The following is a 26,936-nucleotide window of genomic DNA, read 5'->3' as shown; positions in this document are numbered from 1 at the left end:
ATTGGTTGATGCTGGCTAGAGTGATGATGCATATTATTTCAAGAGCATGATGCCCTGGTTTGCTGCTTATAATCACACCCATTTTTCAAGATGGGGTGCTGTATTCATAGCAGACATGGAACATCTGGCACAGACGGCATCAGAGGTCTACCAGGGCTTCCTATTTGGTGATTTTGTAGCCAAGGAGACTAAACACAGCTTCAATGAAGTTCCTTTTGACCCTCGCCTTGATCATATCAACAAAACTGTATAAAAGGTTGCTGGAGGGCTGATAGGCATCACTAGAAATGAGACAGCTTGAAACCGTTGGTCCATCACCTACAATGGACGAGCAATCTTGGCAGAGGATACCAGATCATTGTTTGGACTGACACATGAGGATGTCTTCCGTCAAGAATTAAAATAGATCATACTGATGTCATTCAACTTGTTGAACAGTTCCAGAGATACCACGTCTTCCAAAAGGAGAATGTGTATGATCTAGTGTCTCTGACAACTGGTGATGTTGATGTGCAGTATACTGACGGACCTTGGAAATACTGCAGAGCTTAATGATCACTGAGTTTGTTAAAAACCGACTGGTCACAAAGAACACAGACTTCCACGACAAGAGAAAACAAGAGAAGAGAAAACCAAAAACTTTCTCGAAGCCTCTACAGTGCAGATGCCAAGCTTGAAAAACTCAGAACCAAGTGTGTGAAGCCAGGCAGGGATATTTTCCGCCGCATCATCGTCTCCATGGAGAGTGGCAGAGAGGTCAACGTGGATGAGCTTCTACAAAAGGAACTGTGTGCAGTGCAGTCCCCCTGTCACTTGTCACAACCAATGCAATGCTCAGACCTACCAACAAAGCTGAATTAGCTACCATACTACAAGAAGGTTCAATGGAGGCAGAGCTCAGTACTTCCAATGTGAGAACAAGTGATGCCTTGACTCTGCACATCATGAGGGCCCACTATGAAACGAGGGTTTTTGGAAACAGTCGCTAGTGACCCATCCACAGCTACCCTCACCAATCAATTGTGGTTGGCACATGGTAGAAGGCAGGTTGGTCCCCCAGCTTTCAACCGCAGAACATCTACAGGCCAGATGCTTGCAACTGACAGTTTGTGGATGCAAGGAAAGTGGAAACCAGTCAGTGTCTCTGTCGTAAAAGAGGGCTTTACTGCAGTGGAGTATGTGGATGTGCCCGTGTAGCTTGGTGCAAAAACTCAATTCACAATGAAGAAACTGACAATGAAGAAATAGACCTTAGGAGTAGTAGTAGTGCCTCACTAGTGAAAGATTGAGATTGAGTTAAGTACACCGAAATTGTTATAACATACATTTTACTGTTATTAAATACATAGTATTATTTGTTTTTAACTACCAGACTGCAGAGTGCTTCTTATTTACTGATTACACATAATATTTCCATTACTGTAAAGATATAATACCCAGGATGGTGCAGTTAGCCACATCAGTATTCAGTGTTGTCATGTTATATTCAGTGTGTATTGTTTTATTGTCTATTTAGCATGGCAAATTGACAATGTTATAAATGTTCGTATTTTTGTCTTAGACCTGCTGTATGTTATCCATTTTTGGTGTGATGAATGTTTTGCATTGTGTAATGTTTATACTCAAAACAGAGTAAACATTTGGAAAAAAACGCCACTAGAGAAGTTACCTCAAATGTATCTTTTACCATAATATTTACACATCTATTGCAATAACATTCAAAATGACTTTCCGTTATTGTATCTATGTCCTTAAAGTTTAATCTGATTATTTGACTAAAGCATGAAATGAGCATTCAAATATTTAAGGGCTTCTAAAAAGGCACCCGAATAAATAAATTCAACATTACAATCACCCTAAAACGTATTCTATAGGTCCCTTCTAACCAAAACAAATAGGTTGTCAGCTTTTACCATGGCTTTTACCCAAATATGTTAGCAAAAGTCAATTCTGAAGCACTTTTCCATATTGGCCCCTGACTACATGATAAATGGTTAGGATGAGTCGATGAGAACGGTCGTTTTAAATCGCCTTTTAGGAGGTTCGTCGATGCGATGCTTAAAAGTATCCAGGTAGCGTAACGTCCGTCTGTTAAACAAGAAGCCAATGGTGGAAAAAGTACTCACATTTCTTACTTACGTAAAAGTATCAATACTGCAATGTAGAAATAATAGCTGTTACAATTAAAAGTCTGGAATTCAATATTAACTTGAGTAGATGTACAAAGGCATTGGTATCATATATATAAACAGTACTAAAAAGTACCAAAAGTAGGAAGTACTCATTATGCAGAATGTCCCATTTTCAAAGCATAAACATCTTTTGAAAATAGCAGATCTACAAGCTCGACGCCATGAGCTTGTATATCTGCTATTTTCAAATAGCCAAAGGCTGAAGTGGTTAATGTTTTGTAATAATAATCAAAATCTACAAAGTAACTAGTAACTAAAGTTTTCAAATAATTGTAGTGGAGTAAAAGTATATTTTCCTCTGATATGTAGTGGAGTAGGCCTAGAAGTAAAAGTACAGAAAATTGAAAATAATACATTTAAGTAAAGATTCATCAAATGTGTACTTGAGTACATGTACTTAGTTACTTTCCACCACTGCAAGAAGCTAACGTTAGCTAGCCGGACACATCTACATGCAACAGTTACTTATAGGTGGGGGGGGGGGAAATAATGTATTTCTCCATTAAACAGCCACAGTGTGTCATCTTCTCACGACTCTTTGCTACTTAGTTAATAATAATAATAATTCCTAGTGCGTTCTGCTGGCAATGCGTGTTTTCTGCTCACCTTATGCTGTAGTAACTCATGTTTATCCACGGTTGCTATGGAGGATCCCTCAGCAGCGGCGGCAGACGGTCCTACTGCCGTGGACACAAGCTGCACTCCTTAGTTACCGACACACGCTTACAACACGCGCAGCTATTGGTCGTTCATACATTTTAGGAGGGTTGTGATTGGCTGGCCGAAACACGGTGCGGGGGTGGGGTACATATGTAAGGGATAATAGTCGTCGCGCCTGTAGTTGTTGAGAAATAACACCCGACACAGGATGATTAACGCTGAGGTGAAGCAGAGGTGTTTAATCACCTGAAGGGGGTTATTTCTCAACACTACCTGCGCAGCAACAATTATCCCGCTTTTCATTTATTAAGTAGCCGTGTAGGCTTAATGAATAAATTAACTGACCCAAAAGTAACAACAAAACTAAGTATTTCCTTGCTTATTATGGTAATGAAAGTATGCCATAAGTGTTGCGCTGGCCGTCCATCCAGCGTTGATCAAATAGATCAAAATCAATTTTCGGTTATTGCATCGTCTATTTCTTGCTTCAAATGTTTTTAAAAACATTTTTGAGAGCAAGGTTTTGTTGTTAATGACAGTCTGTGTGTTTGTTAACTTAACATGGCCGTAACATTGGATTCAGCATAAAATTCAAGCAGGCAGCAGGTGCTCTAAGTCTTTGATTAGACAGCAGTCTGTTATTGAGCTCATCGGTCATTATTCAGTAATAACTTTACATGGAAAGATGCTAATCCAAAGTATGCAATAATAAACAACTGGCAGCAGGGGTTATTTCCCCACAATCTTTTTTTTATTTCACGTCTTGAGAATTGTGCAATACTTGAGAATTCATTTAGGATTTTCCACAGAGCAGTGCACACACAATAGACTCATTTGCAGTTGCATTAGACTAACATCATTTATAAACCAATTATGAACATGAACCAAACTATATTGCATTTAATAGTCTTGTGACTGTGATATCGGTACATCTGGATAACCTTTTTCCCCTGGCATGTCGCTGACTGTCCCCAAAACAGAACACAATCTGAACATAGATTATTCCATTATGTGCAATAATGTAGCTGAATGTAGAAAATAAAGATCATGATAAACCATCATCATCATGAAATAGCCTTGACTGAATGTGTGTGTGTCCTAGCAGTCAGGTCAGCTCTTCAGAGCAGAGCATAAATGTACAAAAACATATTGCGATACAGACACTGGTGGTGTAATGAATAATAATGAGGTTGTGCCACTGCTGTCTGATCCCATAATCTTACTGGTTCTTGAATCTTCATTACTGCACATCAACAGTCAATCAGTACATCTGCATCAGAGAGACTGCCTCTCTGCTTTAACGTCATCATTAACTCTCTCCTCCTTCTCCATGTCACCTTCACCCCATAGTCCCTCTCTGGGGTGTCTGCCACCAGAATGTCACACGGCTGATTACAAGCCGATGTAGAGAGCTCTGATGAGGAAAACATAATGTGTAAAAATGTCGAGGAGGGACTTCTACCCTCTTCATGCAATACTTCTGGAGTGTCCACATCCGGTGGCGATAAGATAGCACTCACATCAGGTGTGCAGGATTCTGCGGTGGGGGGTGTTGAGGCACTGAATGCTGGGATTCGGCGTTTCGCTGTCAAATGGACGGCTGGAGCGTCATGCCGCTCCAAACACCTGCTAGAGCACGAAGCGCCATCATTTAACCCTGGGTCCTCCACGCTCCTCTTTCTAAGTGTGGAGCAACTTCTCTTTGGTGTTTCTATGTGTTGTGCTCTGTGACAAGAGGCAGTCCTGCTGACTTGACGAGATCCCCGTTGTTGCTGTTCTGGGATCGACACAACAGGAGGTTCTGTAGCTTTCTTCCCACGGGCATGGTCTGGCTGATGAGACTGGTCTCTCGGCCTCTTAAACGATAAGGAGGGGTACTGGCAGACGCTTTTTTTCTTTCGGGTCAGCTGAGTAGATCTATCAGTGATGCCTGTGACAGAATGGCACTGCCTCCGGCTTCGTCTTGCTGGGAGGGCAGCTAGATGGACTGTGTCAAACTGTGGGCTCACCTTTAAGGAGAAACAACAGTAAATTAAGTGAGTTGCTATGTGCTGTGTCACAGTGGTTCTCAACCTTTTCAGGCCGTGACCCCCCAAAATAATCATATTTGAACTGGGGACCCCCCATCCTGACAAGCACTTGGAGTGTAAGAGTTGAGGCATTACATCTTCTGTTCCACAGATAAATATTGTGAAAATAACAGATCTACTGTACAAGCGCACAACGCCTTGCTTTGAGAGGCGTTGTGAGCTTTTAGATCAGCCATTTTCAAATTGTTTGCCTCTTTCTTATATTATTTGAGAATTTGGCCAATGTTTCACCAGTTTTCATAGTAGTTTGTTGCTTTTGATGAAAGGTCTTTTTCGAGGTATTAAAAATCCTTAAATTGTCACTTCACTGTCATCTGGGGACCCCCCTGAGACCCACAGGTTGAGAACCACTGCTTTATCATAACACTAGGTATAAAAACCATTAGGTGGTGAGTGTGTAGAGCTTATACCTGATAAATAGTTTTTGCGAGCTTAAATGATGAATGTAAAGGTCTTACCCACGTGGTAAGAGTTGAACCGTCATGTGATGATTGCCCCTCTGTGATAAATGACTTGGGATTGAGAGCAGCTCGCACTTCTGGCTCATTTCGGTTTCTGGCGCCACCCCGTGGCGGCTCCGCGAACAGCAAAGGAGGCTTCTGTGTCTTGCGGGCTTTACGGGGCATCAGAAATCATGACTGACAGCCGACCTGGGAAAGTAACAGTGGTGGGAAAAAGTAATACAATGTTTTACTTAAGTAAAAGTATCAATACTGCTATGTAGGAATACTCTGTTACAAGTAAAAGTCCAGTATTCAAAATGTGCTTGAGTAAAAGTAATGTATAACATCCTTTGAAAATAGCAGATCTGCAAGCAGATATCCTATGAGCTTGTTTTGATTGATGTACTTTATTTAGTAAGACATGAGAACATCAGTACATGGAAGTACAAATTCACAATACAATGTCTACTAAACTGGGAGACTCATTTAGCATTGAGCTTGTTTAAGATGAGATCCCCATGCACACAAATCATGATGACATATAAGAGACAGACAGATACACACACTACTACAGAATGTCATACAATCGCTTACAGGTTGTAGATCAGCTATTTTCAAATTGCCAAAGTATGTAGGTCTGAAGTGGTTTTGTAATAATAATCAAAATCCACAAAGTAACAAGAAATTTCAAAGAATTGTTGTGGAGTAAAAAGTACAATATTTGCCTTTGAGATGTAGTGGAGTAGAAGTAAAAGTATTAAAAACACTCCAGTAAAGAAAAAGTACCAAAACATTGTACTCAAGTACAGTACATGAATACATGTACTTAGTTACTTTCCACCACTGGAAAGTAAGATCAGAAAAATACTTTACACTTACAGGCATGTTTAGATGGCACTGACAATGTCCATAATATTACCACAGTGGCCTCCAGGCAGTGCAGTCAGTTACACATGACTGTCATTTACTGCCCGTACATCTACTAAACGTTCAGATTTCAAATATGAAGTGCTTACCCCATGGCTACGGATGTTACAATTATGTACGGCCCTTCAAAAGTACCTGTATCTTCCGTATTGTTCAATGAAAAGCATTTTAATCCGATCGGTGGCCATTTTTTTCGTATTTCCTCTATATGCTTTCAATAACGCGACCCTATCGTTTGGGAGGTGTACTGCACTCTAATACATTATAACTATGAGCAAATGGCCACCGATCGGATTAAAATGCTTTTTATTGAACAATACGGAAGATACAGGTACTTCCGAGAGACCGTACATAATCTTAACATCCAAAGCCATGAGGTCAGCACTTATATATTTGAAATATGAACGTTCATGTAGATGTACGGATCGTAAATGGATAAAGTGCAAACACCAGGTTGAAGTTCATCCATGACGGTCGTGACAGACGACCGTCGTGTGATCCATGGCCACTTCTTTCAAATACATTCGACGTGTATACACTAAAATCTAGTTTTTGCACAATACTGTACTTACCGTGATGTGTCTACTGTCTACCCCATAGCAGATGTATAACATAAACAAAGCTACTGGTTCTTTGTGTGTATCTTTATCTCTTCGAAACTCTTTATATAAGTGTTACATTTCGCTTCGCTTCCCGGTTCTCACCACTCTTGTCTCTGATTGGTTTGGTGGTTTCGACGCTAACATTTTGTCCAGCTGCCATTGGTCGAGCTTTCTATCACGTGGTCACAGTGACACCCACAGCTAGTGTTGCCATGTCTGCTTATTATAAGCTACTTTGGGCTTGTTTTCCATGAAGTTGCTTGTTGGTGCTTGCTTCAGTTCGTACTGTTGTTTAAGCCAGTGTTTCTCAAACATTTTCAAGTCAAGGACCCCCAAATGAATATGTATTAGTCTGCGGACTCCCATCTGAAAATAGTTTTGTGCCAGTGATCCCCATACAAGATTTTGTGGATTTGAAAATATTCCTAAATTTTCATTTTTTTCCAAGATTTTTCTTTGAAAATGGTAGATCTACAAGCTCACAACACGTTGCATTGCGATGCGTTGTGAGCTTGTAGATTGGCTATTTTGAAATAGCCAATCTATTCTACAGGGTTTAATAGAGCGCTTCTTCTAGGCTTGTTTTCATAGCCCTTGTTGCTTAGTTCTCTCGCACAACCTGGCAACACTGGTTGAGCTTTGTATCACGAAATTACGGTGACGCCCACAGCGCCAAAATTCAAAAACTTTTTTCCTCAAACGAATAATTAAATATTATAACAATAAAGTGCATAATAATATCACAATAACATCGATCTACCGTAAATATGAGCATTCACGATCGCATATAAAAGTTGTGAGTAGTGGGCATAGAGCCGAGAGGAACCGCTTGAAACATGGACTTCATATGAAGGTTTGTCTATTGTTTTCTTCTTTTACCTTAGCTTTATTAGCTTAGCTTCCGCACACAGCCAGAGCATTAGAGCCATTGGTTAGCTACATGCTAATGCCGAGGTACACACATGTTAATAAAGTGAGACAACATGGTAGTGTGTTTAGTGCTTAATCTATAAGACTGTTTGTGTCTGGACTCTGGAGAAACACCAACATGTTATCGTTTCAATCAGAGCTGCTTCAGGTGCACAGTCGTGCATCCAGAGCATAATTCCTAACGTTAATCAGTGAGTAACGTGTACAACTGTAACTGCTGTCTCAGCTGCTAACGTGTTAGCTGAGCTCAGTTACTTTGTTTTGGGGCACCCGGTGATTGGTATTATTAACTTTACGTTACTTTCACATTTCTGCCTGATTTAGTGTGCAAACCGTGCACGGTGAGTCAAAGCGACTAACGTCTATCACCGTCTTTTTTTCCTTTCTTTTATTTGGACGGGACGGCGCATATTAATGAACATCACACATACAATGCAATGTAAATGCCGGATTCAGAAAGAATGCTAATTTCCCATCCAAGCAACATTACAAAAAAGAGCACATAAACATTACTGAAAGCCTTAAATTAATGTTTATGAGTGGAATGTTTGATGTTTGTGATAATAATCCAAATCTACAAAGTAATTAGTAACTCAAGTTTTCTAATAATTGTAGTGGAGTAAAAGTACAATATTTGCCTCTGAGATGTAGTGGAGTAGAAGTACTGATCATTGGAAATACTCCAGTAAAGTAAAAAATACCTCAAAATTGTACAGTACAGTACTTTAGTTACGTTACACCACTGCATCAGTTTAATATTAAATGATATGTAACAATTGCCAATTTCCCTGTAACTGCTAGTGGTTTGTTTTTTAAAGCAATTAATATAGTGATTTATGTTGTTTTGTGCAGATAACTAGTGGTCACAATTGGGGGCAGTCTGTGATTTGAGCAGAATGAGACGGAGCCCAAGAAGGCCCCTGATCCTTAAAAGGAGGAAACTGCCTTTCCAGCGAGATGACCAGCCTGCAGCTTCCTCACACGGTGAAGCTGAAGGACCAACACGCCTCCTCCAGGAACCTTGGATGACATCCTCCTACAGGCGTTTCGTCCCAGATGGCATCAGCATCACAGACCACCCTACCATGCCCGATGTGCAAGTGGTCGTCATCCCTCAAACGGCAGACCTGCAAAGTGTCATCGGGGCCCTCACTGCGAGGGGGAAAGAATGTGGCCCGCGTGGGCCAAATAAATTCATCCTATTGAGTGGCAGTGGTACTCTGGGAAATGGATCTTATTGCCAGCAGAGCTTTAAAGAAGAAGACTTTGATGATGTGTGCCAGCCAGCCAAAACGGCACCTATGCACACTCCACAGGATATTAAACCTCTCGGTGGAAACAAACTGTGTATGGAAAATTATTTGTTTTTGACAAATTCTATAAGAGTAACAGTTTTTTTTTTTTTTATAACACTGTGGGTATTAACCCATTTAAGACCTGAGGCCGATTCTAATAATGACTTATAAATCTGTCTCGCAGTGCGGCACGAAGTGACCTGCTGTGAGCTTGTATATCTGCTACTTTTGAATAGCCAACGCCGAAATGTCACAGATGCTTTCCGGGTTTTAATGGGTTAATATATTTTTAGACTTCCATTATTTTATTCATTTATTCTACTTCTCTCTTTCTAGTGAATAAAGAGCTTGATTGCAGACCTCTAGATGACAGCCTTACCAACATGCATTGGCTGGGGACAGTGAACATGGATGGTCATAGTTCTGATTCTGAACTCGCTGACAAGGAAGCCAACAAGGAGAACCACAATCCCTACCCACAGACTTCCCAGGTCAGCCGTTTCTATTTGTCACCTCCCTCAGCATCCCAGCATGTTCCCAAAACACACTTTATCCAGCTTGGCTCAGTAGAATAGCACTCTTGGCCTTGTGTGATTTACAGCTCAATCAAATATTTGGGTTGTGGCAAGGTGTTTGCCTCCCTTACTCTTGTTACATACTACTTTAGATTAGGAGTTTATTTAGCTATTTAAGATGTAGAGGTAAAATAGAAAAGAACTTGGGATGCTGCTTTTGATACGTCATCCAAAATATTTTGAATGAAGTCATCGTTTTGAGATTGTGTCCCATCACTTCTTCTCTTACCATCGTTTTGGCATTGAAGTGAAAATCCATAGCGATTCAGAAGTGATGCAACGTAAATGTGACTGTATTCTGTATCGTATTGAAACAGCAAGTGAGATGGAGTACTGGAGTGTGCAGACTTTATTTTCTTTATGCTCATTGTCCAAATACTTCACTGCATTGTAGTGCCATAGAGCCACTCAGATCAGTGTTGTATTTGTGTATACATTTGTATGAGTTTGCAACATAACCCATTTACACGTGTGCATTCCTTTCGTTCTGTTCCTCTTTCACATGCACAGAGGATGGATGTGGATTCCCCTGTCCTTAGAAACTTTGAGTCAGAGAGGCCACCATACTCCTTCATGACCATGATCCAGTTTGCCATCAACAGCAGGGAAGACAGGAGAATGACACTGAAAGAGATCTACACCTGGATTGAGGACCGCTTCCCTTACTTCAGAGAAGTGGCCAAGCCTGGCTGGAAGGTAGTCAATTTCTGGGAAAGAATCAGTTTGTAATCAACACCATATTTCTACATTGGACCTGACTTCAACCACAGCAGAATTGACATCTTGTTAGAATCACCATCGCAGGGAACAAAAAAAAAGTTGTAGTTTGCTCATTAGCAATTTCCTTGTTTCTTTTATTGTGACAGAATTCAGTCCGCCACAACCTCTCTCTACATGACATGTTCACTCGTGAGACATCGCCAGATGGCAAGACATCTTACTGGCACATCCGTCCTGAAGCCAACCGATGCCTCACCCTCGACCAGGTATACGAGGTGGGTACAACAGAGCAGTTATTTTGCCTGGACCGCTGGCGTAGCGGTCCAAGCACCTAGGCTCAGTACAGCCTGACAGCCTGTCACAAGTTCGAGTCCCGATCCTGACAGCCTTTGCTGCATGACACTCCCCATCTCTCTCCCCATTTCCTGTCAGCCTAACTGTCCTATCAATAAAAGGCATAAAAGCCCCAAGCAGTTATTTTCATCCCCTGTAGATGTGACAGTATTACTGAATTCAGCACATATCACCACGTTCTGACAAATTAATATACTCCCACTTTGTCGTGTCCTTATTGTTACACCCTTTGGTAAGCATTTTAAGATCAAGACTGATAGACAGGAGACGGTGTTAAGTACTTTTTTTTGTTTTTCCCTATCTTTGTTACAATTATTTTCTTCCCTCTTATATCATGTCCCTCACAGCCGGGTTGTGACCCAACTTCAGTTGCAGTACCATTGCTGCTATTCGCCAATCAAGTAAGATACTTTTATGCTTCATTTTCTTCCGGACTTCTTATCATCTTTGGTCAGGGAGGAAAGAGAAGAAGCAGAACAAGAACCTCAGAACTCTGAAGACCCTCTTTTATACAGCTTTATTGCAGGGACAGATGAAATGTGCTGAATGGTTGCATCACTGTATATAGGCCACATTCTTGTCATTGTAGCATAATGCTCTCAAAATATCAATTCATGCTGTGCTACCCACTATTTCCATTTATTTACACAGTTCTGACTTCGGGCTGTCACGATCATTAAATTGTCGTTAACCATTAAATGTAATACACATAATTGTGATTAACGATTTCATCTACATCTAAACATATTTTTCAATACTTATTCACAGCATCATCAAGGAATGGATCCTGAAGCAAAGAACGCAGCAAGTGGCTCTGGTGAGTTGATCTTGATTCACTAACATGTAGCAGTCATTGGGAGGGGCATTCGTAGCGGCATATTGCAGGATTTTGATAAAACAGAAAATCTCAGCAAATGCACTCAGTGACCCTCTTTTATGAGGGCCTCAAAAAAGTGGTAATCTCCACGCAACGCTCCCCGCAATGCTCGGGGATCTGTCATCAATTTGACCTCAGTATAGCTAACAATCAAATCTCTTGTAAAGTCTCAGATGTGTACGCAAATGCTTGAGTCAACATTGTTGTTGTTGGGGTATTTTATCACAATACATTTGCACATTATGTGGAATTTTTCCTCTGCATTCACCTTCTACCCAGCCTATCCATTAGGAGCAGTGGCTGTGTGGACTTGTGCTACAGCATGGTCTGAGATTCTGACAGGCATCTAACTTACATATGTAATCCTTTGTCAAAATATATGTTTTCTTTTCTCGTCGTGTTTTTTCTAATATTTAGAGCGTAAGATGAAGCCTCTTCTCCCTCGTACAGAGTCTTACCTGATCCCTGTCCAGCTACCGGTCTCCTCATCTGTGTACGTGCCTTCCTCCTCTTCTTCCTCGACCCTGTATCCCTCCTCATGTCTGCTGCAGAAGCCCAACACACCAAGAGGAGGCAAAAGAGTGCGCATAGCTCCTAAGGTAAAGACCCTCGCACCGATTACTGATTGCAGAGTAAAAAGACTGAGACGGTGCAGGAATTGTAACTAACAGGGAGTGTTTTTTGATTTGGTAAATAGGCGACACACAGCGACGCTTCCACCGTGATTCTGCACCCACCCATCAAGGAGGAGATCAAAGAGGAGCAAGTATCTGTGCCTCTGATTAAAGAGGAGCCGGTATCTGAATCGCTGAGCTCCGACACTCGTCAAGCACGTCCACGGAGAGAAGCCAGCAGGTCGCGGCGGAAACAGCGTCTGATTCTTCCTTCACACGAGGAGCCCGTCCTCCTCTTCCGCGACAGCACATTCTTTGACTCGGGCATGGCTTCTGACGCCTCTGCTCTGCCGGACATGCAGGATTCCGAGTTGGAGCAGCGATCAGCGATTTCTGCAGTGGACAGTCCCTGCAAAGCTGAGTACTCCTTCAAGACCCCCATCAAAAGCAGCTGCCACCCAGCCTCCTCTACCCCAAGCAAATACTCCTTCAAGACCCCCATTAAAAGCAGCTGCCACCCGGCCTCCTCTACCCCAAGCAAGCCCGCCGCCAGCGTGTTACCAGAGTCGTGGAGGATGACCCCTGTGGGCAAGGAGAACCGAAGCCTGCTGGACTTCAGCCCCATCCGCACGCCCAGCTGCCCGGCACTCACCCCACAGCGCCACGACTACACCAACTTCAGCTTCTGCAGCAGTACTCCCTTCAAGGAGCTGCCTATCTTCAGCTCCCCCAGAGAGCTGCTCACCTCCAGCTGCTCCAGGGTGTCTGAGCCAACTAACACACCGCCAGCAACGCGCCCGCAAGGCTGCTCCAGGGAGCTGCTTCAGGCCGTAAGCAGTATGCCGACCAACCACTCGCTAGCCGAGGGCCTGGTCCTGGACACCATGAACGACAGCCTCAGTAAGATTCTGGTGGACATCAGCTTCACCGGCCTGGACGACGACGACCTGGGCATGACTAACATCAGCTGGTCAGAGTTCTTCCCTCAGCTCAAGTAGCCTGGAGTGGAAGTCTCCTTTCCTTAATGTTTCTTTTGACGAGGACCCTGCGATCGCAATATTTCCAAGCTGCTCAGTTCTCATCTCCAAGTCTTCTTTACTTGTGGGATTTTCCTGCTTTAGTTTTTTGTTGTCTTTTTCACGAACTGTTCTCCTTTTTGCCCTTCAAACGTCTCTACAGATCCTACTCTGCTTTCTTGAACATTTCTACCCACGATCCTTTGCATTCCTCTGTACACAAAAAAAAATTGTATTTGTTTGTTTGATTTGCACTTTTGTAATGTATATAAACCCTTTCAAAAATTTAAATGTAAAAAAATATTTTATCTATTCTTCCAGAGAGACACTACAATGCCAAGATAGAAGGTAGCGGTAAGGTAGAGATTAATTAAGCCTCCTGGAAGTGACAATGTAGTTTTATTATAGAACTGTCAGCAATATTTAATGGGAAAGTAATAAAAACAAGAATAGCGCTACTAACAGCAATACAATTCATATCCATAATGTTAGCACTTGTATTAATTCATAGAAAGGTTATTTTTGATGAATTGTCACTAGCAACGTGTGCATGTTGTACATACGGTGGGGGACATTTTGCATGTAATGTATTTACATGTCAATACCTGACTTATGCAGATGTTGGCACGGTAAAACCAAGGCATATTTATAGAACTATGTAGTACAGATTGTAGACCTACAGTAGATGTGGTGTTTGTTGATGTGTCCTTTTTAACTTTGTAGAGAGCTTTGGAGTTTGAATACCAGCAATAGCGAGAAAAGTGTGTGTGCTAAATCCAAGCAGAGGCATTTTAGCAGAGCATTGTCTTGAGACTGGATTAGAGCATAGGTTAGAGACTTCACCAAAGCCACAAAATGATATACAGTATGGCTTTAATCATTCGATCAGGATTTTTTTATTTGTTGGAGCTGTAGAGAGGTGACCAAATTTACCTTTTTTAGGGTAGATTTTCGATCTATTGAGCAGCCTTCCATCCATGTCTACAGTTTCCTCTGAATATTCATGCAAGGTTTATTTCCTGTCTTGTAGGAGATTGCAGTGTTGCATGTGAAAATATTTTTGGCAATATGTTTTTGGCAAAGAACTCTTTTAAAGTGCCTTTATTTAACATTGGCATGCTTTTGTTGCAACGTTGGGTTTCGCTACTCTCGATGCCAATGAGCTTGAGCTTCTAGTCAAACTTTGAACTACTACCATCATGGTCATATCTTGTTTTAATCATTGCACAAGGAGGCATTCCAACGAACTGTAACATGCTAACATTAGACAAATTGAAAATGCACTGTCACATGGACTTCATAGCAGGACTATCTTCTCTACAAAGTATTTTGTATTTAGGGACACCAATTCAACAAGCTATATTCAATGTAATTATTATATTGAATAAAGGCTTGAAATGTCACATGTTTTTATTTGATTAAAACTGTTAAATCCACTCTGTATTCCACACAGAAGTCATTTGCAATAATAAACGGCTGATGAGCTTCAACATCTTTCCTTGTCTTGAAATTGTTTTGGGTTGACTTCAAAGTTAATGATCAGCAGGAGCTGTCCATGCATCCAGTGAGCGTGATGTCCTCCTGTCTTCAGTATGTCTGAACCTCCTGTTGAGCCACTTCTAATAGGATCTGAAGTTGTCTACTGCAGTAATCTGGGGGGCATAGAGTAGAGTCAGTGGTCAAAGACAGTGGGCAACCTCCCCCTCTCCTTTCGAAACTATGCTGTTCTCAAACATAAAGGGCACCCACATTTATTTGCCCACAGACCCCTATCTGAATAGATTTTGTGCCAGGGACCCCCATAAGAGAAGATTTGTCAACGTTTTTTTTAAGAGCTGATGGACAAGCTCACAACGTATTGTGAGCTTGTACATCAGATATTTTCTATTTCATTTATTTTCTAACCAAAAAATAAACTGTTACTCATTTTGCTGTGGACCCACTGGAACCACCTCAAGAACCCCTGGGGGTCCCTAGACTCCACTTTGAGAACCACTGCTGGGGTCTCGTCTGACTTCACAATAGTAAAGATTAAGATTCAGATGAATTCTGAGATTTGTGTGTGTCTCTGTGTTGATGCGCCTCATCCAATTACTGCCCCAGCCAGTGTAACGAGCCACATAGCTTATAGAAGAAAAACAGCAGAAGGAAAACAGAACAGTGTGTGTGTGTGGTGACCATGTGCTCATGTTTGAAATATTACTGTGTGTGTGTGTGTGTGTGTGTGTGTGTGTGTGTGTATGCTTGTGGTCCAAAATGATATAGCATCTTGGAAATTAGCTCTAATTATGTTCAAAATATTTCCCATATTATGTTGCCACTTGAGCTCAAGTTGAGTCAGTCATTTCGAGACTCACTGAAGACACGTCTCAATCTGGGTGGCAGGCGATTCCGATGGATAGTCAGGTAGTAGACAGGGACTCCTGTCAGCGTGAGCGCACAGCTGCCACCTGTATTCCAGGGGTCCGAGTACAGCGACAGCCCCACGATGAAGAAGCATACAACTGTGAAGATGATCGCTATGGGTAGAGGCACCTGTGGGTGAAATTCCGCCAATAACACATGCTTGATATTCATGATGAGAAGGAATGGATTTGTGGAAAATTCATATCATTTATAATAATACATATACATACAGTGGTGTAAAGTAAGAACATTTACTCAAGTACTGTACTTAAGTACAATGTTGAGGTACTTTTACTTTACTGGAGTTTTTCCAATTTGCAATACTTTAACTTCTACTCCACTACATCTCAGAGGCAAATATTGTACTTTTATTCCACTACAATTATTTGAAAACTTTAGTTACTTTGTAGATTTTGATTATTATTACAAAACACACTAGCCACTTCAGCCCTACATATTTCGGTCATTTGAAAATAGCAGATCTACAAGGTCACGATGTGTCGCGATGCAACGCATTGTGAGCTTGTGAGTATTGATACTTTTACTTTTTTAAGTAAAAAATGTGAGAACTTCTTCCATCACTGGAGATTCACGATGAGATGGAATGGATTTGTGGAAAATTCATATAATTTATAATAATATAATATAACATATAATATAGCCATAGTAACCTTAAAGGGTCTGGGGAGGTGAGGGAAGCGATAGCGATGGATGAGCATCCCCAGTGTTGCCAGGGCGATGAAGAACCAACGAGAGAAGGAGGCAAAGTTGATCAGCCTGAAGATCTCTCCAGTGGATATCATTACCACCACCAGAGGGTACTGTGTAGACACATAGTCAATATGGCTCTCCTGACAACCTTCACTCTGTTCATAAGACTTGACATTTCTGACAATGACATAGGCCAGGGGTCTTCAACAGGGGGTCCAGGACCCCTAGGGGGTCCTCAGAATTAGTACAGGGGGGCAGCCAAATCGTTAGCCAAAAATAGCAGATCTACAAGCTCACAACGCCTTGTGCTGCGAGGCGCTGTGAGCTTGTAGATCTGCTGTTTTTGGCAAAGAGGTATAGGTGTGGAGGGAAAAAAGAGCAGACCAAGTAAAAGACCCCTGACATAGACTGATAAGACATCTCTGTCATTTATTTTCTTTTTTACTGACTTTAATGGGTCATGGCCAGTGGTGGAAAGTAACAATTACAATCTTGAGGTAGCCTACTTTTACTTCATGTGAATTAATGAGTGTTTCTTTTCAGTATACGTACTATTGCAAATATTGTACTTGTTACTCCACTACAATTATTTGACAACTTAAGTTACTGGTTAGGCCTACTTTGCAAACTATTACAAAACACATTAACTGATCCATTGTGGTTTATTAAAGGCAAAGTTACCCTGTAACCCATCAGCACATAAAGTACTCAAATCAAACAAGTATTACATTCCAATACAATTATTGTTTTATTATTATGATTATAATTACTAAGGTTTGTTTATTTCATACATTCATATTTACAAATGATATTCTAATAATATACAACTTTTTTAAGTCTAAGTTTAAAAAGTACATTCTATTTGGCATCAAAAAGTGAAAACGGGTTATTTTTGCTAATGTGAAATTCTTGCGCCATTCTACTTAATAAGTATATTTTGCCAATACTTATGTACTACTTTTACTCAAGTAACATTTTGAATGCAGTACTTGTAGGCTACTTAACAGCATATTTCTACATTGTTTGCTACTTTTACTCATGTAAAAATCTGAGTTCTTCTTCCACCACTGGTCAAGGCTCACACCACAAAACAGGTAAAATTCAATCAATTTAACCTGCAGTAGCCTCACTATTCCAGAACATCATCACCGAAAATAGCAAATCTACAAACTCACGATGGGTAAAAAAAAAAGAAGAGCAGAACAAGTACTATACTATACAGTACTAAAAGGCCTAGAGGGTTTTAAGTGGTTAAAGTATATCACCAATAACAGCACAGCAGGCAGAGGTGTGTGTCTACGGATGTGGATCATGGAGAACAGCGCTGGCCAGTGGCCCTCCCTGGCCCCCACAAACAGCATCCTGCAGTGTAGGCACAAAAGTCAGGCTTGATTGATACTTAGTTGCACTCCGGTGTCACACACCGAAAATAGCCAATCTACAAGCTCACAATGTAGCGTGAGTTGTTAGATCGGCTATTTTTGCTGCACGACGATGCTCAACTAAGTAAGAATCGGTCATCAGGCAGGATGGTCTAGCTGTCTGTACACAAAATAAAGCTCTGTTCAGACTGGCAGCCCAAATCAGATTGTTGGCCTATCCATTGGTATCAGATTGGTTTCATCCAGTCTGAACAGCGAAAAAAACAACAACATGGAAACAGATTTTTGCAAATCAGATTTGAACCACATTCCTAGATGGTTTGAAATTCTGATCTGGTTTCTAAAGTCTGGACACTCGGACACTGAAGTCTGATTTATACTTTGTTGTACGATGGTGCTGCTCACCGAAAATAGGAGCTTGTGGAATTCCCGGCGAGCGTCACCATCGAGGGAGAGTAGACCATTGTACAACAGAGTATATTAGTTAAGCATTACTCACACCTATGTTGTTACGTCATTTCGACTGCAACTAATGCAGATACTGTAGGTCGACTATGTCTGCAAATCCGATCTGATCACTTGCAAAAAAACAGTGTGGACAGTCCTAAAGATCAGATCAGATTTGCCTGCAGTCTGAACAAAGCCAATTATCAAAGTACCGCTTTACAAGTTTACCTGGGTGATCCGAAGAAGCCACCATTCAGCGCCCCTAGGCAGGACATGGCCACTAGGACAGGGATTACCGATGCAAACCCCTGGAGAGCACGATTGGCAAACGTCTGCACAGACAGAGATCAAATCAAATCAAATCAAATCAAATCAAGCTTTATTTATAGAGCACATTTAAAACAATTGAGATTCAACAAAACATTATGCATGTCCACCCACATAGCATCGAATACTGAGATAATGTGTGACATTCTAACTACTAGTAATCCTATATTTTGGAATACACTGTGAAGTCCTAAGAGTTCATTCAACTCTGAGAGTTTATAAATATAACCTACATTACATTTGATGGAGTTAAACTATGTATTTTGTGGACAAGGACAGTATTGATATAAAATGTCTAACTCTGTCATCATATCCTATTTTAATGTGCCATCTTGGCATAACTCAAGTTTGCCTACTAATCTTATGATTTTATTAAGTTCGAGGTTGGACAAAACTAATCCTAGTATCAGTTCTCTCCTTTCCTCTAGAGACTACATGTGCTTTGAGTTCAGAGCGCAGGCCCTCCGAGTTCACTGATTATCTCTGGAGGAATACAATAACCGCTCATTGGAGTTAACAACACCTTCAGCGACGCCGGTCAGAGCCGAGGTCAACGTTTTGTTTGAGATATTTGGACGCTGTTTGTCCAAGATTAACTGTCACACCATCAGCTTGCCATCTTCTCTCTCAACCTACGAATGAGGCTCCTCATGGCCAGATGTCATCGTCATAACTGATAACAACTTCATTTGTGTATAACTGTTGTGATCATTGACTGTTTAGTCAGAGATATATTTTTGCTGTACGGTGCCTCGTGGATTGATTCTTTCTCTTAATACAATGTCAACCGTTTCATTTGAGAACCGGCCCGCGTCTGTCTTTGATTTCATCTCATTCTTTTTACACTGGGTTTTCAGCTGTTTAACTACAAATAGTTTTAATTAACATAGAGCAGGATTTACGACCATTATTTTATCTTATCAGCTCTATTGTATCTGAGTTACAAATCGATAAATTAACCCTGAGGATTTTACTGTGCATGTGGAGAAATATGTACTTGTGCAAAACCTACTGAAATGATTATTGTTACACATAGGCCTACACACATGTGTCAGTGTGAGAAGCAGAGAGCTAAAAAATAATGTTTATCCCTTCACTCACTGCACTGGAATGTGGGGCAGAGTGGAGGGTCTCATAAAGATCATAAGGTTATGCCTCTTGTCTACATTGCTTGCACTGCTTGCATCTCACACCGGGGCAGAGAATTACATTGGCATTTGCTGAATGTACTTCTCTCCACAATGTCCACTTACTAACTACAGGTCATAACCTGGAACGGAAGCCTCCAAATTTGTACACTCTCAGGCCCCTTTTCCACCCAAAGAACTTTGGTTCTAGAGCTGGTTATGTTCTAGATTCTCAGAACCTTAGTGCTTTCACGGAACCGGCCACGAACCGGCTTGTGTTTCCACCACTTTTAATCAGAACCATTTTAATTGGGGGCGGAACAGCTGAATGGGTAGAGAGCCTGTCTGGGGAGCAGGAGTACCCAGTTGTCCCAGGTTCAATTTCAGGCCTGGCCAGCAATGTGTTGAATATGACCGGTTGAAGTGTCTATTTCACAGGGGAAATTCAATCATCAAAGGGCATTTTCAGTTTCCCTTTTCTTTTCGCTTGCTTTTGCCATTGTTTATATCGCATCTGCATCTTCCCACCTGTAGGATAATGACACGCCCACTTTAGTTCCCAGTTCAGGGCAAGTAAAGCGGAACCAGTTCAACACCGGTGGAAAAGGGGTTAAATTCAAGCTGCAATCCCAAACCCCACAAATTGCATCACCGTGTCATTTTTGTGTTCTGTGTTATGACACAAACACCAGTGTGATAAGGACCTTAAAACTGAGGGTTTCTTTTTTACTGTCAACACTATCCGACAACCATGACTAGTTTTTGCATAGTACTGACCACAGCCACAGCGTCAGACGCGAGCAGCTCCCCGGGCGTCATCACGGTGTAGTAGGCCACGTTGACAAGCACATAGAGCACGGTCACCGTCGCCATGGACGAGGTAATTGCCAGTGGGATGTTTCTGACAGGCCAGGACACACAACACATGCAGTGAGCTGTAAGATCTGAGAGACAGTTTAGCAAGACCTTGCCTGAAATTCAAATACGAAATGAAATACTCTTACCTATTTGGGTTAATGACTTCTTCTGTTACAAAATTCAGATAAAACCTACAAAATAGCAGAAATAAAACCACGTTTAGTGTGCTTTTCTGACTATACTGTTATTTGTCAGTTTTTTGGAATTTAATTAGTACAATTTAACCTCATCTGCCTTAATTGTATTTTTTATATTGTACACCCTCAAACCCAAGAATATTACTCTTGTGTACCAGTAGCCTATATGAGATTAAAAAAAATGTATCTCATATATATCTTGTATCTTTGTTTATGATATTATTTATCTGTATGTTGTGTAGTTCTGTTTCAATCTATACAATCTATCTTCTATGCTTACCATCCACCATAAGCGTATAAACCATTATAGAAGGCCAGCGGCAACTTATCCAGTTTTATCGCTTCAACCTCAAAACCATTCTGGAAATTCTCTGTCCTTCCTGAGCAAGAGAAGAAAATATAACTCATGCAATTGAACATTACACTCAGAAACGTGGCAACTGAATGGACTTCAACTAGCATACAAAAATCTGCTTTAGTAATTATCTGATCATTAATAATGAATTAATTCACATTCTCTCTCTTTTTAGGTGAAGTTCTTCTCCTCACCTTTGGCCAGTGCAATGAAACCAGGTATGATGATGAGTACGAGGGCAAACATCTTGATGAAGGTCAAACTGACCTGAGTACGGGAGGCCATTTTCACACTCCAACAGTTGACTGCCACTACAAACGCTAATGGAAACAAGACAAACAACAAATCAAAGAGAATATATACTATTCATATTGCCTAGGGGTTATGAATATTCCCTGATTAACCAAAATCCCTGTGACCGCATGTACGGTACATACATGTATGCATTATGTATTTGCAATTGATGATTTCTCTATATGTATTGTACTGACATCATGAGGAAAAAAAAGGTGCAATATAACTACTCACTCACTCCAAGGATGCTGACCAGTTTGACAAGCACAGTGGGGGCAGCACAGGGAGCAAAGAATGGTTCCACCACATAGCGACCAAAAGCCAGGGACACATAGGAGGCCACTGATGGTCTGTAGAATCGAATTTGAAAAAAAGAATATGTTGGTACACTGCTATAAGTGATTATGTGTTAATCACTTAAGCCCTATACGTAGTCATATGACAGCAAAGCAGCCTTTCTACAAGCTCACAGCATATCACGATGTGATGCGTTGTGAGCTTGTAGGTCTGTTATTTTTTGTTATTTTGGGGGTAAAAAGTTCACTTAAAAATGACACGCCCAAAATAGGGACGCCAGGTTTATTAAGGATCACCATTAGTCTACTCTACACACCATAGCGGAGACTATTCTTCCTATACAATACCAATAATATAAAATGTAATAGGCTACAGCATGTTCAATGCCAATGAATAAAACCTAAAATTAGAGAACCACACAGTAGAATAAAAAATCACACCCTGTGTGAAGGAAGCGGTGCCTTTGATGAGCCCCGTATTGATGTTGTCATCAATATTTGTTTATGGGACAGACACACACCCGGACAGACACACGGACACACGGACACACAGACAAAGTCAGATATAGAGCGGTTGGCACCGCTAAAAACAACAACACTAAACTACAAAATTTGCCTCGTCTGTCTGAAAATAACACTAATACTAATGATATATAATCCAATTTCTTTTCTGATTATTGCTTCCCTGAGTTTCTTTATTAAACCAAATGTATTTCCAGTCAGAGTCAAATGTGTGGGGAGCACATTCTAATATTCAATGGCTCATTAGAGGCAACCTTCATAGAAAGTGTTACCCAGTTGTCTTAAGTGCATTGTTGCTGGGAAGAGGTATTAAGGTAAAGCTTAGGGCCTGTCTAGTATTATAACCGACGTGTGTATCATTTATTAGTAATAGTTGTGAAAACAAAGAGAAGGGTTTCCATGAGGAATAGATGTTCTTTAAAAACAGAATGGCAGTTGTACAGCTCTGTTCTGAGCAAGCTGAAGTTGAACAAGTTCTTGCTTTGATGCACTAGACCAGATAGTAGGACAGTCGAGATTTGACAGAACTAGACATTGTATGACTAGTTTAATTGTTGTGTTATGTAGAAGATGAGCACTTCGTCTAATGGTAGAGATGCCATTACTCATTCTCACCACTGTAGTATTAATATGAGTGGACCATGATGACAATGTTTCAACAATAGTGACACCCAACAATTTGACCTCTTTAACCTGCTAAATAGTAGCACCCTGCAAAGAGAGGCATACTTTCTGATCTGTCCTCAGAGCATGTTTAGAGCCTATAACCATGCATTTTGATTTTAAGACATTCTACTTGACTCATTTACCTTTAGAAAGTAGTCAACTGACCTGATAAACAAGAACTCAGCCCAGAGGCGCAGGAAGGCAGGCATGGGGCCCAAGGTCTCCAGCAGATAGGTGTAGTGACCCCCTGACTTTGTAAATGTAGTGCCCAGTTCAGCATAGCACAGGGCCCCTGACAGAATGAGAGACAAGCTGTATGGTATACAAGTAACAGTATAACCAGCAATCAATAATGGCTGGGAAAGATGTAGCATATCGTTGCTGTCGGGCAGAAACCTTGTTTATCCATATTTCACCATTTTATGTTTTTTTTCATAAATGAGTGCCCTATTTTGTACTTTGTTGTATGACAGTGTCATGAAAAAGTAGCAAAAATAACTTATCTGCCAGCTCACAATGTGTCTGATGTGTTCTGAGCTTGTAGATTACTGCTAATTTCACAACTTTTGATAATCTTTGAAATGTTCTTGAAAACTTTTCAAATATTCGCCTAGAATGCTCAAAAAGAGACTGAACACAAACATAGGTTTGAATAAGATGATAGGAAACTGAGAGCGTACACCTCATAAACGTACACTATAGCAGTGGTGTAAAGTCACTACTCAAGTACTGTACTTAAGTAAAATTGTGAGGTATTTTTTACTTTACTGGAGTATTTCAAATTTTCAGTACTTTTATTTCTACTATCTCAGAGGCAAATTTTGTACTTTTACTCCACTACAATTATTTGAAAACTTTAGTTACTAGTTAATTTGTAGATTTTGATTATTATCACGAAACACACATTAACCACTTCAGCCCTATATACATTTCGGCCATTTGAAAATAGCCGATCTACAAGCTCACAATGCGTGAGCTTGTAGATCTGCTATTTTCAATGATTTTTTATAAAGTGATTTGCTTTGGTTAAAATAAGTGTTAACTAGCTCTTTATTCTGATAGTACTCATTGTTATAGAGTGTTTGTTCAGTAAAAGGAGTCTCCTTGTTTCTCCGCCTCTTTATTAAACAGAAAATGCATTTTCGTTTCAGTTTCAGTTTCATTTCCAATTTTATCCAACCAGGACAGAGAACTCAATCAGGATACAGATTAAACAAGTGAAATTGGAAGTGATGACACTAAGAAATGAGCAGGCAAAATTGGAACTGGAACACTATACAAATTAAGCTTAAAAATTGGTACTTTCTCCTGATTGGCTGAGATATGGAGAGACAGGGAGACTCCTGTTACTGAAAAAACACTCTATAGCAATGATTACTATCAGAATATTGTATTTTAACAAAATACTTTTTGTTTTAACCAAAAAATATCACTTACCCTACCTTTAAGTACATTTTGATTCCAATACTTTTGTACTTTTACTCAAGTACATTTAGAAGTTCTACATTGAGAGTATTTCTACATTGCAGTATTGATACTTTTACTTAAGTAAAACATTTTAGTACTTTTTCCACCACTGCACTAAAGCAACAAGAGTCCATAGAGTCTATAGCAACATCAAGTTAGAAAGACCAAGTTAGATAAATGAAAACAACAAATACTGAGTTCTGTGGTTTTCCCACAACAACAGTGATGAGATGACAGATCAGCTTTCTCACCGAACATGGACAGGACCCCGCAGAGTGCCCACACCAACAGAGAGAGGCCGACGCTTCCGCTGTTCATCAGCACACCCTTGGGTGCAATGAAGATGCCACTGCCCACCACCGTGCCGATGATGAAGGACACGGCCGTCAGCGGGCCTATCGTTCTCCGCAGGTGCACCACGTCCGCCTCATTCTTTCCCTTCACCTCATCCTCCTTTCCTTTCATCGTGGCTCCGTTCATGATCTGTTAACGGCCCCTCTTTGACAGGGAACATTCGATATACTAGTAGTAGTTCTGGTGAGACTGCTTAAAGCTGCAATCCATAACTTTCAGGTTCTATCCGGGATTCAAACCCCCACGAGTGCCGCAGGGGACTACTGCTGCTGAGCTGATGGAAGAAGCCAATTTGGGCAGAAAATAAATTGTGTTTTCAGCTTCAGCCTTCATGCAATACCACTCATAGGTGGCATCACCACCAGTAGGATTGCCAAACGTTCTTGCCAACCACAACACTGCCCTGCCAAGGTAAAGAGCAGTAACTACGTTTTGGGACACGCCGACTTATTTTTGTATCCCAAAGGTCAAATTAGCCTTTGTGATTTTGGGGGATAAACAATTACCTCAAAAACAGATGAAAAATGAGTGTAATATCACTTATATGCCGATATCTCATTTGGCTGACCAGTTGAATCACTTTTAAACCCATTTTTCAGTGTTTTTTTTTCGTAGTTACTGCTCTTTACCTTGGCAGGGCAGAATACTGTGTGTGCATAATGCATTAGATGAAGGACTAACTCAAAGATACCTATTTTTGTACTGTGGGGTTGTAATGTGTATTTGCACTCAAAGGACCGTAATCTTTTTTGTGTCTTTCCTTTTGACAGATATGTAGGCTAGCCTACAAGTATTATGGCCATGTGATAGTCTTTATTTTTTCAGATTTTAATGCTCCTTTAATTTTAAAGCGCCACTATGTCACTTTTCCAATGAATAAAATATAATTTTGTTCAATCTGTATGGTAGAGTATGTTAATACAATATAACTTACAATTGGGGTGGTTGTATTTTGTCTCCCTGCTCTTCTGTTGAGACGTTTAGATTGTGTTAAAGGTCACCTAGACACAGGATCTGACACAACCTTTTACATGATGGTCAAGATTAAATGTACTGTATCCGCTGAGCAAGCAGGCAGGCTCTATTAGCTGGTAAAAATGTCAGCACTTGCACAGGAAACCAGGTTCAAATCTGGGGTAGAAGAGGAAAGTTACATGCTGGGCCCATAGCAACCCCGTCAAGGATCCTTGGGGGTCCATTTGAGAACCACTGTCACTGAAAACTGTGCATGTGGGTGCCGTAGCAGAGCAGGGCTGCAACATAATGTATCTGTGTAATAAAATGTAATGCTTTCAATATATTGCTTGGATCCAATGAGATTCTTCAAAAAAAAATGTAGTTTTCAATAGCGGTTACTCAGGTCCTATAAATTAAATTGTAGTATCGCCAGGTAATACTTCTTTATTAAGTAGTGTTGCCATGGCAATACTGGCAATACTCAACCAGCAGCAACCACAGGTATACATTTCCCAATAGAAGAGCAGGTAGACCAACTACAAGAATAACCACTGCAGTTGTGTTAGTTAGATTCATACTCTGCCCTATAGCGATTGCCGATTGGTCAAAATTAGGTTTTATAAACTAAATAGATTGCAGCTTTAAAACAAATATGGAGTTGCACAGCATACAATTGCTTAACTTCCCACTTTGATTATAAAAGCTAAATCTAAAAAGCTAACAAAATGAGTCTTTCTACTTACTGAGATCCCTTCTGGAGTTAGATCGGTAGCAGTGAAAGTCACTTGAAGCTGCTGAGGAAAAGGACAGGGAAAGCTGTGAAGTCTCTGCTCTCTGTAACCCTTGCACACATGGTTGTTTCTCCCCTAAAGTAACCCTAACATGTTTTCCCATTCCTCATTGGCTCGTGTCAATCGGTGCAGTAACCACGGTTACGCACCCATCCCGCCTGAGTGGGGAACAAAGCAGGCAGTCTTCCAGGCCTCAGCAAGTAATTAAGGCTGTTTAGAGGCTCAAAGCAGCATGCTGAATTGCACTGACTGCTGTGTGTGTGTGTGTGTGTGTGTGTGTGTGTGTGTGTGTGTGTGTGTGTGTGCGTGCGTGCGTGCGTGCGTGCGTGCGTGCGTGCGTGCGTGCGTGCGTGCGTGCGTGCGTGCGTGCGTGCGTGCGTGCGTGCGTGCGTTAAGCTTGCACACGTGAATGAATATATCTGCATGTGTACATACATACGTGTAAGTATGACTACTAATGTACTATGTGTGTCTGTGTGCACAA

At 40.9% G+C, this 26,936-nt stretch overlaps 4 protein-coding genes across 8 annotated transcripts in view; 1 reads left to right on the top strand and 3 right to left on the bottom strand.

Moving 5' to 3' along the window:
- tulp3 (TUB like protein 3) overlaps positions 1-2,888 on the bottom strand; it is a 40,245-nt gene extending 37,357 nt beyond the window's left edge. Inside the window, exon 1 of the mRNA XM_084049336.1 lies at positions 2,799-2,888. Coding sequence (XP_083905462.1) covers positions 2,799-2,818 — 20 coding nt within the window. The 5' untranslated portion in view covers positions 2,819-2,888. The remainder of the gene's footprint in view (positions 1-2,798) is intronic.
- A 713-nt stretch (positions 2,889-3,601) lies between these two features.
- rhno1 (RAD9-HUS1-RAD1 interacting nuclear orphan 1) lies at positions 3,602-7,020 on the bottom strand. The gene is made up of 3 exons (XM_084049590.1): positions 6,885-7,020; positions 5,401-5,592; positions 3,602-4,861 (listed from the first exon to the last, which is right to left on the bottom strand). The coding sequence occupies exons 2-3, from the start codon at positions 5,566-5,568 to the stop codon at positions 4,103-4,105; spliced, it is 927 nt and encodes a 308-aa protein (XP_083905716.1). The 5' UTR covers positions 5,569-5,592; positions 6,885-7,020; the 3' UTR covers positions 3,602-4,102.
- Positions 7,021-7,598: 578 nt separating this feature from the next.
- Positions 7,599-14,789, top strand: foxm1 (forkhead box M1). Of its 5 annotated transcripts, none has more exons than XM_084050499.1 (9): positions 7,599-7,767; positions 8,697-9,191; positions 9,476-9,630; positions 10,225-10,410; positions 10,581-10,700; positions 11,136-11,189; positions 11,557-11,605; positions 12,083-12,264; positions 12,363-14,789. In XM_084050499.1, the coding sequence occupies exons 2-9, from the start codon at positions 8,741-8,743 to the stop codon at positions 13,275-13,277; spliced, it is 2,112 nt and encodes a 703-aa protein (XP_083906625.1). In that variant the 5' UTR covers positions 7,599-7,767; positions 8,697-8,740; the 3' UTR covers positions 13,278-14,789. The 5 variants fall into 5 exon arrangements, with proteins under 5 accessions (XP_083906625.1, XP_083906626.1, XP_083906624.1 ...); XM_084050500.1 differs by having other exon boundaries at positions 10,581-10,709; positions 12,116-12,264; XM_084050498.1 differs by having other exon boundaries at positions 10,581-10,709.
- A 38-nt stretch (positions 14,790-14,827) lies between these two features.
- On the bottom strand, positions 14,828-26,446 carry LOC311040303 (cystine/glutamate transporter). The gene is made up of 13 exons (XM_084050504.1): positions 26,405-26,446; positions 24,602-24,848; positions 23,049-23,175; positions 21,634-21,749; positions 21,300-21,425; positions 21,031-21,130; positions 20,700-20,744; positions 20,473-20,596; positions 18,470-18,573; positions 17,678-17,774; positions 16,373-16,522; positions 15,653-15,830; positions 14,828-14,947 (listed from the first exon to the last, which is right to left on the bottom strand). Exons 2-13 carry the CDS (start codon positions 24,828-24,830, stop codon positions 14,883-14,885), a joined length of 1,461 nt encoding a protein of 486 aa, XP_083906630.1. The 5' UTR covers positions 24,831-24,848; positions 26,405-26,446; the 3' UTR covers positions 14,828-14,882.
- Positions 26,447-26,936: the final 490 nt, after the last annotated feature.

The sequence above is a fragment of the Gymnoscopelus microlampas genome (genome assembly GCF_963454915.1).
Source record: "Gymnoscopelus microlampas genome assembly, chromosome: 23".
In the NCBI taxonomy this organism is placed as follows: Eukaryota; Metazoa; Chordata; class Actinopteri; order Myctophiformes; family Myctophidae; genus Gymnoscopelus; species Gymnoscopelus microlampas.
Note: the sequence above shows the minus strand (reverse complement) of the source record. Positions and strands in the feature narration are given on the sequence as shown.